This window comes from Rhipicephalus microplus, chromosome 8 (assembly GCF_043290135.1).
Source record: "Rhipicephalus microplus isolate Deutch F79 chromosome 8, USDA_Rmic, whole genome shotgun sequence".
NCBI lineage: Eukaryota > Metazoa > Arthropoda > Arachnida > Ixodida > Ixodidae > Rhipicephalus > Rhipicephalus microplus.
Window position 1 is genome coordinate 66,618,685 of NC_134707.1, and position 18,221 is coordinate 66,636,905.

The 18,221-nt window shown below is 42.7% G+C and overlaps 1 protein-coding gene and 1 long non-coding RNA gene across 2 annotated transcripts in view; both read right to left on the reverse strand.

Moving 5' to 3' along the window:
• Positions 1-2,856: 2,856 nt before the first annotated feature.
• On the reverse strand, positions 2,857-4,533 carry LOC119165860 (uncharacterized). Its single transcript, XR_005109044.2, has 2 exons — positions 4,212-4,533; positions 2,857-3,055 (listed from the first exon to the last, which is right to left on the reverse strand). It is a non-coding gene; the product is annotated as an uncharacterized LOC119165860 (long non-coding RNA).
• Positions 4,534-11,933: 7,400 nt separating this feature from the next.
• LOC142768578 (female-specific histamine-binding protein 1-like) overlaps positions 11,934-18,221 on the reverse strand; it is a 14,202-nt gene continuing 7,914 nt past the window's right edge. The window contains exons 3-5 of the mRNA XM_075870567.1: positions 15,913-15,992; positions 13,573-13,659; positions 11,934-12,233 (exon numbers count right to left, since the gene is read on the reverse strand). Of these exons, the coding sequence (XP_075726682.1) occupies positions 12,106-12,233; positions 13,573-13,659; positions 15,913-15,992 (295 nt within the window). The 3' untranslated portion in view covers positions 11,934-12,105. The remainder of the gene's footprint in view (positions 12,234-13,572; positions 13,660-15,912; positions 15,993-18,221) is intronic.

Below are 18,221 nucleotides of genomic sequence, written 5' to 3' on the forward strand. Positions count from 1 at the left end.
GCTGAGCAGAGGTTAATCTTAAGACTGCTACGAGCCAAAAGTAAGCAATGTAGAAAATTCTTCCCCTCAAACAAGAGCTCCTTTCTGCAGGCACCAAGAACAGCTGTAGTACCCGTTGAACTGTTTTGAATTCAGCAAAAAAGCTTGTGCGGGCGAGTCGAATGGCAGAATGGACAACTTACTGCACAAATGACCATGTTATCTTTCCCAGACCTTGAAACTTGTCAACAAAGGCCTTAAAGAAAAGGTGGGCAGGTGGACGTTCTTTGCTAAACCAAAGTCCTTCAATCAGAATGTTTTCCAATGAAGAGGCACAGGCAACTAAATCAGTTAGACATGAATCAGCCACACTGAGCCTTTGATGGATTTCAAGACTGGCGAGCCATCGATGTTCAGAGTTAAATTCAAGTCGCTCCACCTCATCTTGATCACTTGGTGCATCTTCTTGTACAGCGCACCATCGGTAATATCTTTTAATTGGTCCGAGGAGGTTGAGGCGAGCTTATGCAAGTTGTTGCCATCAATGATTCCCGTTGATTTGAGAAGCTGCAGCATTTGTATCTTCAAGTCCATCAGGATAAAAAACTTCATTTATTTAGCAGTGCAGAAAGTGGAAACACCTGAAAATATATGCGACAGAGCTCTTCATTGGGGCCATGGGTTTCAGTCGGAAAATTGCACGTTGAGCACCACGTCTTGACCTGAACCATTTTAGATTTCTGTGAATCCGAGAGTTTTCGAAACCCATACTTAGGAGACGGAAAAACCTCTTGGCCAAATATTGCATTGAGCAACTTTAACAAGCCGTCGACTTGGGTCAATGGTAGCCCCGCTGCCACAACGAAAGTAAGTACCAGCCGCATGGCTTGCAACCTGCTCGTGAAAATGCCAGGAAGATATACAAATGAATTCTTCGTGATAAACTCCGAGAAATCAACATATGGATCGTTGACGTCACAGTCTTCTGGGTGTGGCCCTTCAGCTGGAGTTTTATTCGGCAAACTCTTAGCTGTCAGAAAACTGCCTGTTCATCTGTGGATTGTTGTCCTGTGCACTTAGTCTGTCTTTTATACCAATATCATCATTGTCTGAAATTTCGGGAAGCTTGCCATCTGTAACAAAGGAGCTATCTTGTGAACCTGGCTCGTCTTCTAGCAAGACGCTGTCATCAGATGGCTCACTGGAGGTTGCCTACAGGAAAACAAAAATAAAAACATTACAGGAATGTGCCAATAGCCTGGCACAGCGAATTTCGGTTCTCTCATGCATTTAAGCAGTCAATACCGATAAACAAAACAATCAAATTGGAGTGTTAGAACTGGTGTGAGCACATGCTCAAAATAAACTGGCCATGTGGTGAAAAATCTGATAGAAAGAATGTTGACAGATTCGACGGAACAAGCATTTGTTTTGTCGTACGATGCAATCAGTCTCTTTTAGCACTACAATCACAATGCCGTGAATTATTCAACAATTCACCCAGCATAAAACGTGTAAAGCAGTGGCGTCATGCTTTTTATGGGTGTGTCTACAGCAAAAGCTCGTTCGCTCGAGTTTCATAAGTCCGAACAAATCGTCTGAATTAATCAAATGTAGAATCGTTGAAAGTGTCAAGAAAACAATAAGCAAACGAGTGTTTTTTCAATAGACTCATTTTTGAGTATGTAAGTCGTTTTGCATAAACAGGCCAAAGACCACAATATTCGTCATTTGCGGCGTTTCAATTGACAGAGCGCAATCGTTTGTGGTTTCGCGCGTGTTTTTTCGTGTGTCTTATACTAGATTATGCTATACCAACTAGCTCACGAATAAGCACTTCTGACTGGAAGAACAACACCTCGTAGATGGGAAGAGTCACTCGTACAGTCTGTCTGCGTGGCTCGTTTATTCCGTCTTTGTAAAAGCATTTTTCTGCATTGAACGATGACCAAAGGCAAGATTAACGGTCCGCCATGGTGGATCAATAGTTATGGTGCTCTGCTGCTGACCCGAACGTCGTGGGTTCAATCCTGGTCACATTTCGGCGGAGGCTAATGGTAGAGGCCGGTGTACTGTGTGATGTCAGTGCATGTTAAAGAACACTAGATTGTCAAAATTTCCGGAAAACCTCCTCCCCCCCCCCCCATCTCTCCAAACGCGTAAACACCTCCAAACCGAAAGACTTGTTTGCCGTGCATCGCGGCACAGGCGACGGATAAAAAAATTGGGTGCACACTTACCCCACGCTCAGTCTCGTCTGCGCTGCACGTTCAACCAATTATATTAGCTTACCAGCTCACTCAAATTACCATGAAAAACCAGGAAACTTTCGTGCCGGTTTAAAGAAATAGCTACACTCTAAGGCAAAAGGGTGTTAAAAGATTGTGTAGTTCGTCCTTTTGGGGGGTAATGTGGCTGCCACAACCATTAATTCCTTTAGGGACTAACAGCACTGAGTATAATAGTAAGGCCCCAAAGAAGAACTCTAGGGACTAACATCGAGACCTCACATTTACACCTTAGTGAGTAACCGTTAGTCTCACAATCCCCCTCAAAAAACTAACATTTAGTCCTCCCATTTGCACCTTATAGAGCAACTGTTAATCCCTACATTTACACCTTACCGGGCAACCGTTAGTCCTCACAGTTGCACCTTGCCGGACAAATGGTTGGTCCACTCAAATACTCCAATCTAATGAAGTTTTTGTCCCCAGTTCAAGCATTGTTTTTTTTCTTTATTTTCCGCAGGCCTACTACTTTTTTGCCTGTTTTTCTGCGCAGTGAGCAACACAATGCGCAGAAAAGAACACGCGAAAAAGTAGTTAGCCACCTATGTATGACTGCTTTCGCAGTCACGGCAACAACGAAAGACAAAAGTGAGACATCGAAATCTTCTATTTTTCCACATACGCATAAAGTTTCTTCATTCTTTTATGTGAATTTAGGGTGAAGTGTACGAGTGCAGTCTCGTTGTCAAATCTTGTTTACTCCTTGGGTAGCTCCTCTGACAGAAGCGATAAATGACAGGCATTGCAGACGCCAGCGCACGCAGCCTTCTGCCTGTTGTGTTCTCCGGCTGTACGTACAATAAGATAGTAAAAATAGTTATACACACGTGACAGAAGATAAAGATGCACGCATATGACAAGTACGTGCACGATATATAAAAACAAGCGTCAAAATATGACACACAAAAAACTTTCTCTTCGCAAGTCGCACAGTCAATCGGAATCTGCTCTGACGAAAGTGATGGATGTCAGGCATCACAGACTGCCAGCGCACACAGTCTTCAGCATGTTGTGTGCCGACCGCTGCACAATTAGTATGTAAAATACTAAGTCACACGTGACAGAGGATGGTTACAAATGGATAAGAGAAATACATGCAAGGTGATATGAAAACATATGTGAGATAAGACACGCTAATAATTTCACCGTGATGTCACACATCGTCAAAGACTCATTTTGATCCCCGTAGCGCAAATGCTAAGTAGCGGCGGCTGCAGCCACAACTCCGCGAACCTGCGTGCCGCTAACAAGTCGGCGAGTCCTAAGCGAGCGACGTGGTTCACATTGAGCAAGCGAACGCGTGACCAAACACGGCGTTGCACGCGGAGTGTCTGCCGCCAGAAAACTTTGAACACGAAAGCGAGCGTACGCTTCGTCGCCGCCCCGAACAGCGCCGAGCTGGTTTGGAGCTAGCGCCGAAGAAATCGACGATAATGTGGCTCTTTTCCACAAACTCGAGCGAGTGCAGCACGCAAATGCGAGTCTGCGGCCAGCGGACGGAGCAGAGCTACTTGCAACCGACTGTAATGTCGACCGACTTTGAGTTCCGACCGAGTGAGTTCCGACGCAAGCAAAAGCCCTGCCAGCCCGTGCTGGTGCTCTTAGAGCTACGACATACCACAACCAAGCTTTTTACGAGAACCCGCAACGTGTTTTCGACGGCTGCCAACACAACGACAAAGTCTCAGCCCAATATCGTTAGCCCGGAGCTCATCGCGGCGGCGAAGACAGGCGAGCACTCGATGAACGAGCGTACGGGAGGCCAATGGCAATGGCGGCCAATTTACAGGCAGTAGCAAAGCACAGGCGCACTGCAGACGCCGAAGCTGACCTTCGCAATGCATCTCGTGCGTGCGATATACAACATGACCGAGCCCATTGCCGGCAAGCGCGATCCGTTTCGCACACGCGACAAGTAGAGTAGAATAAAGAATGATAACCTACTTGCCTTAGAATCCAGCGCTGTTTTCTGCCCTGAGTTGGACTGAATATTATATCCGATAGGCCTGTTGACTTTTCGGCCGCCATATTGGCCTCCCCAACTGTTCGTGTCGTGTGTTAGTCGTGACTATCTTGAAGCCAGATATATACAGCGTGGCGTGTTGCCATGTCGAGACCTGCTACAGACTTCATGGGTGCAGCGAAACGCAATAGCAGCAGCCCACGTTCCTCCAAGCGTACAGACAAGCACCACGTCGTAATTCTTAGAATCCGGACGGCCGTTGTCGAGCACTCTGAGCGCGACGTAACACGCCACCCGTCGCCGGCAAAATACGGGGAAAGACTGAGCCAGCAGAGGAGGAGAAGGGAGGAGGAAACTGGGCACCTTTGCAACGCTTTTCGCGCTGCCTGCAATCCGCGGGCGGTCATCCCTTTGGCACGTGTGGTTTCGCGCGGCACGCTTCCCTCAGTGGTTGCTCCTCAACAGTCTATCCGTTCATCGCGCGCGCCTATTGGGCTCCGTCACTTCTCTTTAGGGTAATTTTGCCTTAGAGTGTACCATTCAAGAAATTTCCTGAGCGGCGGACACGTTTGAGCAATAACAACATGCAGAGAGGCCAAATATAACAGTACACATTGCGTAGTTCGAGCCCAGAAGAAAACGGTACTACACGGAGAAACACCTTGTGGCCGTTTTATTTAAGCTAGAAAATGCAGCGTGACGGCCATACATACGTGACGGCCAGTGCCTACAGAGCATACGTCACGGCCAGCGCCCCATTGCAATAGGGCAATAACTTGAGCCATAAGCTTTTTTACTGACTGAATTTGCAGTCGGAGTTATGTACACATAATCGACCATGCAATCGAATCTTATCGTACAACGAACAGTTATCACAGAACACGGTCACCGCAAGTGCCAGCTCCTTAATTACTTTATTTGGGAAACTCCCCGTAGATCCTATGTATAAAAATTGTGTTCACTATAGAGCAAAAAATTAGATGGATGGATGGATGGATGGATGGATGGATGGATGGACATGGCTGTACCCTTTAGATCGGACGGAGGCTAGCGCCACCAAGCCGTAATGCTTAATGACCAAAAAACTAGGTTTTTGTTTCAACCAAAAACTATTCAGATTTTGCGACATCTGTTGTAAAAAAATGTAATTAACAAACGAAAGCAAAAGTACTTGCGTTGCGTTAAGCAGCTTGCAAAAAACGCACCCAGAGGTAATGCTGCAGAAATTTTGTTTTCACTTGCTGCTCCTAAATGACACTACAACATCTAGTTCCCTTCCTCCACTTCCTTCGCACAGTTGGTACAGGTTTTGGCTAGAGTTTTATGCAATAGTAAAGGAGCTTTAGGTTTAGAACACAGTTTTCTAACTGATTTGCAAAAAACTTCTACTTTCATTTTAAATTGGCACATAGAAATGTGAACGTCAATTGAAGTAGGTATATGTAGGTATATATAACCCCCTGTTTGGGTGGCAGCCCCCGCCACATAGCTGTAACTTGCTTTTTTGTTATTTTGTGGTTTTCAAAAATGTATGAACCAATACATTTTTTCTTATACACCAATTGACTACTTGAGAAGCGATAAAAATAATTGAAGTAGCGCCATAACGACACAATAACACACACATAAGCCCAATTACAGTCTAGAGCTTGTGTTTGGGTGATTTTAAATGGACCGTGATTGTGTCATTTGTGCGATTTCAACAAATGAAATTGAATAGGTGATGCTGAAGACACCCACCGTTTCTTTATTATGCTATGCAGTTATCTGCCGCACACTTTCTAGCCTTTTCTTGGTGCAGATTTTTTTACACGCGCGGACATGCAGATTGCATGCGAACATTGTATATAGAATATATGCTTTTTTTTGTAAAAGATGTATCTGTACACACCAGGTTATTATTAAAATACGATACTGCACATGATGAAATTGATGCACGTTCGCAGAATATCGATGACATGTGCTTGATATTTCGCAATGACCTATTACGATACTGCACATGAAATTTATGCGGGATCGGTGAATATCGAAGACGTGTGCTTGGTATTTTTCAATGACGCGTTAATATACTGCACACGATGAAATCGACACTTGATCGGTGAATATCGATGACATGTGCTTGATATTTCGCAATGACTGAATACGGTACTGCTTATGATGCATGATCGGTGCATATCGATGACATGTGCTTGATATTTCGCTACGAATTGTTACGTACTGCACACGATGAAATTGATGCATGATCGGTGAATATCGATGACTTGTGTTTGATATTTCGCAAAGACTTAACACCATACTGAACACGATGAAATTGATGCATGATTGGTGAATATCGATGATATGGCTTGATATTTCGCAATGATTTGATACGATGCTGAACACAATGAAATTGATGCATGATCTCAGAGTATCAATGATAAGTGTTTGATATTTCGCACGACTTCATACGATAATGCTTAATATGCATGATCGGTGAATATCGATGACATGTGCTTAAAATTTCGCAAGGACTTATTACGATACTGCACACGATGAAATTGATGCACGATCGGTGAATATCGATGACATGTTCTTGATATTTCGTAACGACCTCTTACGATACTGAACACAATGAAATTGATGCGTGATCGGTGAATATTGAAGATATTTGCTTGATATTTCACAAAGAATTCGAGGGATTTCTGAGCCAATGAGTGCCACGTGTATAACGCAGTCAGAGGTGTGGTTTGAGGCGCTATACATTTGCCATCGGCTGTAAACTCGTTACATTTTGTGAATTTATGTACTCGCACACATGCAAACGCAATCACGTTTTGATGGTGGCCTAGTTGTAATGCGAAGTATACTTCAAAATGAGAGGTACCAGCCCTGGCCACTTACACAGATTGACGATATGCATGGTTTTTTCTCTTTGTAAATGAATAGGTAATGCACGTACGCGTATACACTATGTGTTTATAATAAAATACCGTACTGTACATGATGAAATTTACCCTTTATTGGTGAATATCGATGACACGTGCTTGATATTTTGCAAAGACTTCGAGGGAATTCTGAGCTAAATAATATTTACCCAATGCACACTCCATTATACCGCATTCAGATTTAGAGGTGGTTTGAGCTGACACCTTCGCCATCAGCCTGAGACTCGATCGATACATTCTGTGTACGTGGGTACGCGCACATGAAACCCCTTGCATGCGAATATTCTTAGAAAAAAAAGTAAGACTCCCGGCCAGCTCAAACAAATTACATGGCTAAGCGTTACAGAAATGTAAACACGGGTAAACAACTGCAATTATAGGGGCTCATCATCACTGACAGACGAAATTCTTTCATTTTGTGGGTATGATTGCTGTGTTAATGCTGAAATACTTTTACGCCCATCACCTAAATACATACTATCTATGTTATGGGCTCATGGCTGAGAAGTAAAACTAGTGCCAACCCTGTCGACATGACGCGACACTGCACAACTGTGAAGAACTCAATGTAGTATTGCAGAGCGAGAAAATTTCAGAACTGCACGCCTCCGCAATTGCTTATTTAACTAATTTAGAAAACAATATTGCTCTCCCTGCGCGAGCTATCTATCGGCAATGTGCATGTTTCCTTCCCGATTCCACATCATGTATTCCCTTCACTTCAAGGTCAACACTATTGGGCAAGCGCCGCATCTGACTGCAGAATCGAACCCTTGTCCTGAAGACCCGTTATTAAACTCGAGCGCCGCAACACAAACAGAGGGACGTCAGTTCAGCGATCTCGACGTTCAGTTAAATGCATATGCTTGTTAGCTTTCAAGAGTCTTTATACATGGGTTCAAAGCTTTCGATATGCATGAGTTACTTGTTTTGTTTGGACTTGACCGTATACATTGGTGTCACCGGCTTGGACACTCGCAATAAACGATGCAAACCTTACTTGATCGACGTTGTTTTTGGCATTCGAGGCCAGCTAGGTCATCTGGCGATAATCACAGACGCGAAGCGCGAGTTAGCAGCGAAAAACAAATACCAGAGAAAGCGAGCAGCGCAAAGCAGCCGCGAGTTCTCCCACTCGCAGCGAAGAAATGCGTCTCTTTATTGATGATGATAGTACTAAGAGCACCATATCGCCTCACGGTATTGCAGTTCAGTACGCCGCCGTTACATATTTGCATGTTATTTTGATACCACAGCCGAAAGGTACAGCTATCGTTCTCTAAATTGGTAGGTGTTCTGTGGTCAGATCATGTATGGAACTTCGACCCGAAAGTCATCAACGAGTTTACGCCTGTGGACACCTATTTTGTGTACTGGGACGGCGAAGGCTCTTCTAAAGGAGGCTACTATGACGCTGACCTCCTGAATATGACTGGTAACTTGCCATGCTTTTATAAACCGCATGCTTTGCTTATTTGTGCTCTTCAGATCAGAATACGCAGACCTATGTTTAGTTTTCTAAGCTGCCTTTTTTGTTTCTCAAATGGCTGCTCAATGTCGACGTGCATGGTTGGCCTTGCAGCTACGCGCAGTTTGATAAAAAAGGACACGATGCTTATTAACGCTTCTCAGTACCATCGTGAATCTCTACAATCTCGCCCAGGTATCTGTTCTTCTAAACAAGATTTGTATCTTACGCCATCGCGCCGTTTGCAAAAGCACTACCCTGTCAACGTGAAGTACATCGATTCTTGGTTCGCTCAGATGTCGTGTGCTTTTGCCTTCCGCGTCAATGACGATGATGAAATTGTTTATTTCTATTGAGAAAACATTTATGCAGCATTATAAAATAAATTTTAGTAACAGAAATATTATGGACTCTTGTATTAGTAAAGACTCGTAATAAAACACGTATATAAAAAATACCTAGTCTGCACCTAGTATTACTGTCAGTTCAAGCGCACGAGTAAACAAAAGGGAAGAGTAGACAAGCGCTTTCTCGCAACTAAACTGTTTCTTAGAAAAGGAAGAATATATATACAAGCCATCACACGCATGCGTTCTTTTTTGATTTCCTGTATATATATTCTTGTTTTTCTAATAAAATGTTTAGTCGCGAGAAAGCGCTTGCCCTCTCTTCCTTTTTGTTTATTCTTGCGCTAGAACTGACAGTTATACCATGCATAACTAACAGGGCCCTACTTCTGATTCTGCACTTATTGCCATCTCTCGCCGCTATGGCAACTCGCCAAATAAATAACATGGCCGTTGCGCACGTAAGCGTAATATGGATAGCGTGGTGAGCTTTCCTAGTTATGTGTTGAGTTTCTGAACGCTGCACAGTCACACCCCTCTTTATCACACCTACAGTAGAGATTGTAAGAATGCGTACAGGAAGAATGGCGTTTGGCAGCCGAAGAGCTTGTGCTGTAGCCGCTTCACAGATGCGTCGGTACTATTTACGCCCGACTCGCTACCTACCGTCTCGTGTTATGCCTGAAGGAAGAAGCATAGAATTGAAGAGAATGAAAAAGATATTTCTTCGTGCGTGACCGGAAGGCACCTCATGCACCGATGGAGTAGATCAAAAAAGTTAAGTAGCACAGGAAGAGATTCGATTCGGCTGCCTGTGTGCTGCTCGGGCGGTGGCCGCTCTTCGGAATAGCGTCCTTGACTGAACTCGACAGCTGCTCGTCCGCATGCCGAGGACACTGGTGTATAAAACTGTAAATTTTACAGATTTTGAAGTAAGAAAACCTGATTGAGAAGGTACATTTTGTGTTCGTATGCGCACGTGTAAGCCCGTGCATGAATATGCATAAAGAGAAATTGTATCCCCGCCCAGAAAAAAGATTTCTGAGTAAGCTTAACAAATGTATACACGGGTAAACAGCCTCACGACAAACACGGCAAGAGTGCAGCCTTGTTGTATTCCGCTGTACTAAATAATTTTTTAAAGTGGGATATCGTTCAGGAATACTACTTGCGTTGTGGCATTCCAGTGTTCGCGTAGTGATTAGATTTTACTTAATAAAATAAAACGTTCAGAACAAATGTGCAGCCGTAAATTTACCACTTGGGATATCTCAATCGTATTATTATTGCGCCTTATTTACTGTATGTGGTCATGCACTTTTGCAAGACTAACATTAGTGCTGCTGTCTTTACTGAAATCATATTACTGAAATGTTTAGTCTGGCTTGTCTGAACCGTCCTAACTGAAAATTATGCTGCTAGAAAACAAAACTGAATTTCTTAAAGTCTCTGTGACCATTATTACAAAAAAAGCATACTTCTCAATGCCTTTCAGGACACGTTTTTATAGTCTCGTGCAAGTGCAGCAAGTCTTATTGTAAAGCGATATTCTAATGTTTGTGGAATCCTTAATTGTATATTCAGAATCCGAGGGAGAAATGAACAGCTACCTAAGTTCACGGCGTGTGCATCACACAAAGAAAAACAAAAAAGGCCCACAGAGTTCAACCAAACAGGTAAGAAAACATTGTTTGTTTTTAAAATGTATTAAGTACATACGGCTTTCTGCCTTGCTGCTGGTTAGAGTGATTGAAAGAATGAAGAATGTGTTAATCTGCTTTTAGCGAAATTCTTTACTGGGCCAGTCATAGGTATTGCGTGCGAAATCTTTACACGCTCAGCTTGTCGTAAGTTGTCGTACACTAAGTTAATGAATTGGAAAGTAGGCGCACCATAAAGCAGTACTTGGAATCTTGGTAAACTCACACGAAACCTACGAACATAAACCCTCTCGATTGCGCAAGTGCACGGCAATCGAGGCCAACGAAATAGGCAGCACTTTCTCAAAAGTGGCTGGAAGACTAATAGTTAAAAGGGAAACAATGAGTAAAGCAAACGTGCTAGCTTTGGAGTCAGCCGGCCAGACAGTCTTCTCTTGAAGCGACCTAATAAATCTCGAAACGTAAAGACAGCTTTCATAACTGAAAACCAAACTTGGCTAGACAGTTTTTAACTTAAGGATTTCGTCCAGCAGATTTCTGCTGAATGTTTATCTTTAAATGTCTATTACATGCTTGAATGCTACGACTCTAGGTAGTTTCTATTTCAGAGCATTTGGAGAGGGGGAGGGGGCACCACTATGTGCTGTGCGTGTTCGTGAAAAATTTATGTTCAGTGAATGAGAATACGAGCTGGATTGCTGGTCAGTGTACTATATCAGGGCTGATGTTGCATGTACTGTGTTGGGTGCTACGAGTTGCTTGTTTCTGTGATTGTGAAACTAAGCTTTTTATCGTGTATGGTAACTGGCGTCGCGCGCGAAACAGAAGGAGCCATATTATCAGTCACAAATACGCCACATCTGAGTATGCGCGACACCAATTGTGTGCCTGCCCTGCAGTTTCCACAGTTCCTTATCTCGGCAGCCGAGATGGCGGCTTTGGCCGTCGAATCACTGTCAACATTACGAAATCTAAGTAAAACAACAAAAAAGAAAAATTGTCGCTTCGTGATACCATATCACAGCGACAACGGTTTTAATTCGTCTTTCTTTCTTGTTTTTTTTTTGTTTTCTCGAAAAATCGCTTTGAGCACTTTTGATGGCCAGAGTGGTTGAGCATCCGCGGTGATAATCAGGGATCAGTATTGCGAGGAAGGCACACCACTGGCGCCACGCGTGCTCACTTGTGGTCTATTTGCGACAGCAGGTGTCGCCCATGCTGTTTCGCACACGATGCTCTGCCGTTATGAACAACCGAGTTGAGCACTGTACAAGCATCTGATAATTGATAATTGGACGCTGTATTCCGCCTACAAAGTATTTTATTTGGGAATACTCCTGCTAGGTGGCAGCAGTGACTAGAAAGTACAAAACACAAGAAACCTAGGTGATTGATATCGTCAAACGCACTGCTTCAAACATGGAGGCGTGAGTTGCCAATACTACAGTTGACGTTCAAAGCATGAAACTTTCAAGTTATTCTCTCGCTGAAGGGCAATCACTTGTGAATACGCCCCGTACCGGTAGACCGGCTGCGTACTCATTGAACTTTTCCAGACAACTGGTTGGAACTTTCTTGAAATCTTTGGCCCACAGTTCGTAACCTGGAATAGAATGCAAGGTATAGATAAGTGCCACAGAATACGACAAACATGTTTCTAAGCTGAAAATCAATGGCTCAACACAACGTGAAACGATGCATAGTTACGAAACAATTAAAAAAAAGTATTCTTCGGTGTGGTGTTTTTGTTGTAACCTACCAGATATTCATACTTCTTCAGCATACACAGTGATAAAAACTCAAGTATGTTTATCGATTCATCTCAGAATAATTTGCGCACATTCTGAAACAGAGTAATAAATACTTCAAAGTATACGAAGGCCTGATATGCTAAATGACGCTCCTATTCTTACAAAACACGCCTTGAAATAAGTACGCACATGACGCAATGTGTGCAATGTGTTCTCGCTGCATTGTACAATTATTTCGACTGTGTTCCGTAGCTTTGGCTGTTAGCACTATACCCAAAGGCTATCTTGCCTGCTGGGGCTCATTACCCATATTGAGGCTGTGTTCATCCCCCAGTTTTGGGGTCACCCATATTTTCATGAGTTTAATACGCCACTGAATTTGAGAAGCAGGTACAATAAGCGTTTTTCGTTAAATACATAGTGATAGGCGTGTTATCGGTACGAACAATCCCGCGTTACTGTTTAGGATAAAATTATGAGGAAAAATTTTTATATGCACTCATAAATGTTGCCGATTTTAACAATCAATAGCGGGTGGAATACATTTATTGTTTTCTACTAAATGTGTTTTTCTGTATGTTCGCAAACAAAATATTAGTAATTCAATGACCCTGTGGTGATAAAAGAATGGCAGACTGCAGTTTTAGTGGATTAGTGTAGAAGTTTATTCAGCCAAGGAAGCTTCTTCATATATATATACGGTGTTTTTTACAGCGATGCTTGAGTCAGCGCCCAAAAAGAGAATAAAAAAAACAACATTTTGAGCGCACTTGCTCGCATTGCTTATCTTACATTTTCTTGGATAGGCTAACAGTTTTAGCTGCAGAAACATTTGTGTCGTTGTCATCAATGATATGGATCTATGAATAAAGGTTGAACGAAGCTTCTAATGAGAAAAAAAGAGTTATATAAACTATTTTTGTGTGCACTTCTTTTAGATGGCGTCTACAACACGTGCATAATTAACAAGAAAGAATATCATTCATCTATTTATGTCGCAAATAAGAAACTCATGAACTGTGCTCTCTGTTAAGCGAAGAGAAAAACAGGTAACAAGCAGCTCGTTCAGTTATCTAGAACCTCAATTTTGAAAACACTCAGAGTGAATACTTCAGGAAAAATGCGCGATACCTTCACGAGAGTGCTGTGTTACAATTTCTGGTTGGAATGGAAGTCACTAAACTTACGTACCTCCCTCAGTTCCGTCTGCGCCAAGAGCGTAGACTACGTAGCAATTATCGTCAGAGTATGCGAGGACGTCCGTGAAAACTTGTCCATCTACGAGCGAACATAAAAATTATGCATAGTGCATGACTGCAGTGTGTGTGGGAAATTGTTTAGGAGTAGATGCAATTAAACATTAGGAAAGTGTTTTATCGCACCTACTTATTTTATGGGATTACGGTGGCTCGTACCTTCAACCTTGGAACTATGCATCTGGTTTTTTTTCGCAGTTCAACCCCAGAAGTTAGAGATTACAGCTTTATTTGATTAGCTATTTGTTTTTTGAAACCATTGAAGTGCCGAGCAACGTATTTTTAAAACATTACGATGAGTGTGCAATGCTCTAAATGCTGCCTTTTGAGGTTAAGTAGCATGAGATAGAGTTATGAGCCGAAAACTAAACAATGATATATACAACAAGGCTTAAAATGTCCAATTTGTGAAATTGTGACCCTTGCTGGTAATGTGTGAAAAGTCCCATTGCTTCAAAACATACAGAAGTGATTTCTATACTTGGTGACAATGTGTGCAGTTCGTGTAATCTTCAGTGATTGTCAAACATCAAATGACGTTTGAAAAAAGAAAAAAAATACAACGCCATTCAGCTTACCCCAGGGAACTGACTTAAAGCCGAACGATTCTCTTGATTATATGACGCGTTCACAAGCAAATCACACGCTAGATGCGTCAAGAAGCGAGAAACCAGGGAAAATGCGCTACACTATTCGAAACTCCGCACAACAAGGTGAAAACCAATACAGACTGCTACGATAATAAACAAGACGGATTTAGATAGCGTTTCTTTGTTGGGGAAATATTTATTTTTGACTTAGTGCAATAGCAGGGCATTTCTGTTACCTTTGGTGGTGTTCTTGAGGGCAAAAGTCAAACAAACCTCAGTAAATTGCAGCAATGATAAGAGAAAATGTTTGTGCTCTTCTGCTGTAATAACACAGCGAGCGCGTAAATAAAATATTTTGGCATAATAAACTTAGCTTGCTGTACTTTTACATGGGTGTTTTTACAGCTGTTTTTACTGCGAATATCAGCAACACTGCCTTCAGACCCCAATTGATCCTAAAAGCACTCGTGATTTCTTTTTATGGTTAAATGACGCACCTAACTGAGTCTATCAATCCCTTCAATAAACATTTACTTCACTGGATTAATTTTACTGGTCACCTCCTTTGTAACAAATCATGAAAAAAGAGCAAATACACATTATTTCAGAGGAAGTCTCAGTGTTCTTACAGGTAGTGCTGGCATAAAAATTCCGCCCACACAAAACGCACGCCTAAGATCTTGCTGCTTTATCTAGTCAACGGTAAGTGTTTAAAGGGCCACTCACCAGGTTTGACTAGTTTGAGCTGACACGCGCAATGCGTAGATAAGGCGGTCATGATAACGTCTGCCAAAATTTGCAACGCTACGCACCCCGGAAATGGGTCAAAATTCAAAACGAACGCTGCTTCTCTTCCCCTCTGCCGGCGCACGCTTAGAGAATGAGGGCATGGCGTGGACGTGTGAATGGCCCTACGTACACAGAGATGCAGTGACGTTGGTCATCTACGTAGATGACTCTGCTCTGACGTTGGCAGCAGTATACCACGTGACTTGGCAAAAATTATCCAACACAACCTGTGTAGCTTTGTATTTGTTACTTCAAGAGAATATTAAAAATGAAATAAATAATGAGACGACTAAAAACTGTGCGCGTTTTCTTTCATTATTTCCCGTGAAACGCTACGAGATGCGGAGCTAAGGTGCCAGCGTTTCGAATGCGTTCGTGTCCCCGTGGTCAGAGCATTAAGCAGACGACCGCCGTGGAAGGCTCTTACGCGTTCGTGCACTCATTGTGCTCATTTACTCTACCATGTCTAATTCAGCATTTCCAAATCATGCGGCAGAAACTGGCAGAAGACCACAAAATAATGCTGGTCAACAAAGCAACGTCGCTCACGTGCTTGGGGGATGCACTTGTTTGGGCACGTCTTGCGCATGTCACCTCTTGGTCAGATGCCGGAAAGCGTGGGAAAGAGCTTTGGCTTGCAAAGGCTACGCAGAAGAGCGGCAAGGGTTTCGAGCTCGTTTCGCGCCGCTTCAAAAAGCCTGTTTTCTCCACTCGTGATGAACCGATTCGAAAATGTTTTGTGGCAAAATGTTCCTCATCAGACACCCAACAACTTTCTCTGTCTGACTAAAATTCGGTATGGGGACAGGTAAGTGGCGCTTTAACTTTTCGGATTTACGCATTGTGCATCCAAAATTAACATAAACTGATACAGAAGGCATAACAGCGAAACTTACCTTTCGTCACGTATGTGATTGCGTTTTCTTTACTGTAGCCGTACATTTTAATAGCAGTTGCCTTTTCTTGAGAAGTTTGGCTGTAAGTTTTGTAGAAAAAGTGTGCAGGTGTATCTGCAGGCTCAGGTTCATGCAACAATATTTAGGAGACACTATATCCTGAAACGCTTTTCTTACAAAGATAGTATAATAAACCATATCATTAAAGCCGACCAGGTTATCATTGAATAATTTGCTAATGAAAACGAGGAATAAAATTAGGTCTGCGTTGTCAGAGAAACGTAAATATAGACAATACGGCCCGCTTTTGTATAGTGTGGAACACGCTGCGTATATAATAGTATAGTAGGGTTGCGAGATATTTAACCGAGTATTTTTCTTGCTTTTCTAAAATTCACGGCCATGGGGTGCCCCCATCTCCGAATGCTGTTATATTATAAGAGGTGCCGTTTTACATAACGTGGCCCTGCTGCTCACGTAGACAGCCGACTTTACTCTGAGAAGTAGCTTATCACTGTTCAAGAATGTGTAGGCCAAAGATAACGCCGCATTGATTGATTGATATGTGGGTTTTAACGTCCCAAAACCACCATATGATTATGAGAGACGCCGTAGTGGAGGGCTCCGGAAATTTCGACCACGTGGGGTTCTTTAACGTGCACCCAAATCTGAGCACACGGGCCTACAACATTTCCGCCTAAATCGAAAATGCAGCCGCCGCAGCCGGGATTTGAACCCGCGAACTGCGGGTCAGCAGCCGAGTACCTTAGCCACTAGACCACCGCGGCGGGGCAGGGCTAACGCCACATAAACTACCATTGTATCTTCGCACCAATTGTAAAACCGCTTTTAAAGTGGCACCACCATCTTTCATTATATATTCTTTTTCTACTATATCAGTACACTTTAGAGCAGAATGTAGTAATTTAAAAGCTCACTCCCCCCAAAAAAATTCTCGGGAGAATGATACTGACTGCAAAATGTTTTGAGTATAAATACAGCAGTAAAACTACTTAGGTACTATGTGGTACTTTTTTTGCTTGAATTTAGGAGGTATGGTTAAAAATATCGAAGAAGAAGGACCATATGATCAATGACAACGTGCAAGAATCAAAGCACCTACTATCTTAATCATAAAAAATGTCAACAAAGGGATAGGTGGCAATCCACATTGTATGGGCCGCCTAGCGTCAGTCGGCTAGCCCGATGGTCCGCATCAACTTCAATACGCTTTCCTTTCTACGATTATTTGTGCCTTCATTTTTGGTCATCATTGAGTTAAATTCTTGCTCTGATTGGCTGTTGGCAGGATTGACATGTGGTAGGCGATGCTGCCTATATATGATGTTCCCTCTTTCCAATTATTTCTGGTGCTTGACGTATCTTTCTCTATCCAAAGTAATTTGGGCATAACAGCAATACTTACGTTTGGTTTTGTATGTGATTGTGCTTTATTGTAAAGTGTGGCATTGAGCTGTTTGGTAATCGATTACTAAACTTCTCAGCGCGAAAAAATTCAGAAAATGAGCACAAGAGACTTCGACGAGCGCCTGATCTTTTGCGTTACTTGTTTGAATTTTTGCGCGTAGAAGTTTACTAATTATTTATTCTCACCAGGTGTATCCTATAGGCACCCAGAAAGCAATTCTAGCGCTACGGTGATGCCGGAAGCAAACAAAGATTGGCGAAGTGCAAAATGAATTCATATTTCAGTTCAACATGCAGCCTCTACAATATCGAACGTCTTGAGGCTACGCAGACCAACAGCCACACTCGCCTCTGCTCGCATTTCATTTTACAGTGTCAGTATTAGTGGCACACTAACTCTTTTTGCGAGGGGGGCTAGCCTACCTCACTTGTAAGCTGGGATGCACACACAGACAGACACACACACCCGAATATATATATATATATATATATATATATATATATATATATATATATATATATATATATATATATATATATAGTCGCGTTAGACGAACAGAAATTAAAGTCGCGTTAGACGAACAGAAATTAAAAACTGAACGTGCATGGCCTAAAAGTGAACACTGTCAAAAAAGGAAAGAGTTCCAAGTCCCACGAAATTTCTGTAAACACACTTTAGCTTCACAGGAGAGTGCAGCAGTCCGGTAAGTGCTGGAGTTCTGGTGGGCGAGGCTGGCTGGTACGTACTGGAAAACACAAGTACACATTGAACGTGGAAACTGCAGATGATGAAACTGATTGTATACTTGCAAAGAATGAACGTGGTGTGAATGCTTTGGAGAACCAGCAGCTTGATTTGTGTAGGCGTCGCGCTGTCTGCC